This window comes from Hipposideros armiger, unplaced genomic scaffold (genome assembly GCF_001890085.2).
Source record: "Hipposideros armiger isolate ML-2016 unplaced genomic scaffold, ASM189008v1 scaffold_1667, whole genome shotgun sequence".
NCBI classification, from domain to species: Eukaryota; Metazoa; Chordata; class Mammalia; order Chiroptera; family Hipposideridae; genus Hipposideros; species Hipposideros armiger.
Window position 1 is genome coordinate 135,632 of NW_017733017.1, and position 2,536 is coordinate 138,167.

Sequence of the window (2,536 nt, forward strand, 5' to 3'; positions counted from 1 at the left end):
CTCATGGTTATCATAGTTGCTTTGTCACTTTTATTTAAAGAAAAAAGAAAAATTATAGAGTTTGTCATCATTGCAAATGACACCCTGCCACTTCTGCTTGGCATTCCAGATCTATTCTTCTGTCCAAGATTAGGTCTTATGGGAGATAAATTTGCCAGTTCCCTTTCCTCTTCATTTTCATCCTATAATAAAAGAACTCAGAAAACATTTTTCACTTTCATTTGACATTATAACCAAAGGCTTATTTTCTGAAAAAGAGACCAAAAAGTATTGGAAAAACTTTCCTCACTGAGACATAGTCACCTGCCCGCCTATTATACCATTTCCTGCTCTGAAGCAGAAGTGTCACCTAGCACAGAGGAGAACCCAGGTTAGAGCAATTGACTTCTCACCCCGTGGAGACAGCTGTGAGCATGACCTTTGCTACCTTGCTTGGGCAGTCATGGTCTCCACCTGTCTTGGTAAGGAAGGTGTAGGTCCTTATTTATAATGTTATATAAGGGGGTTCTGAAACAAGAGAAGATTAATAAAACAGGAACGGCAATGCTTCACAGAGCCCAGCTATGGGGAGCTAGAAAGCTGCTATGTTCCGCCTAAGGTTTGGATCAAGGAGAGGAAAAGTGGGTGGGGACAGGAAACACTGCGAGTCGGCCTGCTTTATCTTGCTGGAGAATCCGTGCATGAGGAAAAATGAGATGCCAATGACTCTCTCACAGATGTGCAACACAGAAGGTTCCCACATAAATTTTACATTAACTATTCTGATTCTTCATTCACAAGCCACGAAGAGATGAGCACAATGGTTCTTACAGGAACATTTGCCACTGGTATTACCGAGTTGTAGAGCTTCCTGACACAGCCAAAGCCAAGTATTCTTTGAAAAAAAAAAAAGTCTTCAAGAAGATAATAAGGCAATACAATATCAAAATCCTGGTTCTGATTTTCTCCACATTATCCAAGTGTTGCTGTTGTCTTTATCATAATTTTTCAGTTTTGAAAATGATGAAAGTATAGAATTTGTCAAAGAATAATAGTATAACCAAAATCTGTGATATGGCAACCCAGAGACCATTATGATATTGGTTTTAAGACAAAAGAAAGAGAGGGAGGAAGGAAGGGAGAGAGGAAAGAAGGGAGAAAGGGAGTGAAAGAGAGGGGAGAGAGAGAGAGAGAGAGAGAGAGAGAGAGAGAGAGAGAGAGAGAGAGAGTGGAGAGTGGAGAAAAGGAAAAGGAAAAGCAAAAGGAAGCTTACAGAGAAAACTTGTCATTATATATTAGATTTGCCTGGTTTTTTCCCCACCCATTTCATTCTCCTCTCCAAGATTACATGTTTACAAAAACAATTCATCAGTTCCCTCTTTTAATTTTTATCACAGAATAAATTACAGTTCTAACATCTTTTTTCATTTGGCATTATAGCCAAACTTTTATTCTCTGAAGCAAAAGACAAAAAGCATTGATAAACTTTTTTATGCAAGACATAATCAATGGCCCACCTGACATACCACTTCCTGTCATAAAGCAGTGATGTCACCAAGTACAGTTTATACCTAAGTTTCAGATTAGAACCAGAGATATTTTCACCCTGCTGCTGAGAGCTACCGGCATGGCATGCCCCAGTTTGCTGTGGGCATTCATGGTCTCCACCTGTCTTGGTAAGGAAGGCACATGTATTTCTTTATCTTAGTATCTAATAGGACTGGGAAGTAAGAAGAAAGATTAATAACACAGGGATCTTATCTCATTGGTCCCAGCTAATGGGGACAAGAAAGCTATGGATTTGTACCTGAAGCTTGGTTATTAAGAAGAGGAGAAATGGGTGGGGACAGGAACCAGATGGGAGTCTGCCTGCTTTATCTCTCCAGTGTCATACCCCAGTGCAGTCCTTTCTCTCCTCTTTCCCACAGGATCCAGCGTGGCCCAGACAGTCACTCAGCCTCATCCAGAAATGTCCGTGTGGGAGGCAGAAACTGTGACCCTGGCCTGCACATATGCCACTAGTGATAGTAATTATTATTTGTTCTGGTACAAGCAGCCTCCCAATGGGGAGATGATTGTCATTATCCGCCAAGAATCTTATAAGCAACAAAATGCAACAGAAGATTGCTTCTCTGTGAACTTCCAGAAAGCAAGCGAAAGCTTCAGTCTCAGGATATCAGACTGCCAGCTGGAGGATGCCGCGATGTATTTCTGTGCTTTCAGTGGGGCACAGTGAGATGAATGACAATGAGAGGCTTACAGAAACCTCAGACTTCGGCGTTTGTGTTGGGGGTGAGAGGAGTGATTGGGGTAACAGGAACATAGAGAGGAAATCATTGACTTCTCTGAGAAGAAAAGAATATTACTTTATCTGACTATAGAAAACATAGAAAGGATGTTTATAAGCTACAATTCTCAAGATAGTAATAAAAATGGTGAACGTGCACAATGTTATAGAGTTTTGCAAAGACCTTCACATATATTTATTTCATTTGGTTCCAACAACTTTGTGTGTTATTTAGGACAGGTCAGATATTCTATGTCACAGTGACTCTCA

The 2,536-nt window shown here is 40.5% G+C and overlaps 1 gene segment (V, D, J or C); it reads left to right on the forward strand.

Annotated features, from left to right (window-relative positions):
* The first annotated feature begins 1,604 nt into the window (after positions 1-1,604).
* Positions 1,605-2,215, forward strand: LOC109377972 (T-cell receptor alpha chain V region HPB-MLT-like). The segment is given in 2 exon segments: positions 1,605-1,655; positions 1,908-2,215. Coding segments are annotated over 2 exon segments (357 nt in total).
* The last annotated feature ends 321 nt before the right edge of the window (positions 2,216-2,536 follow it).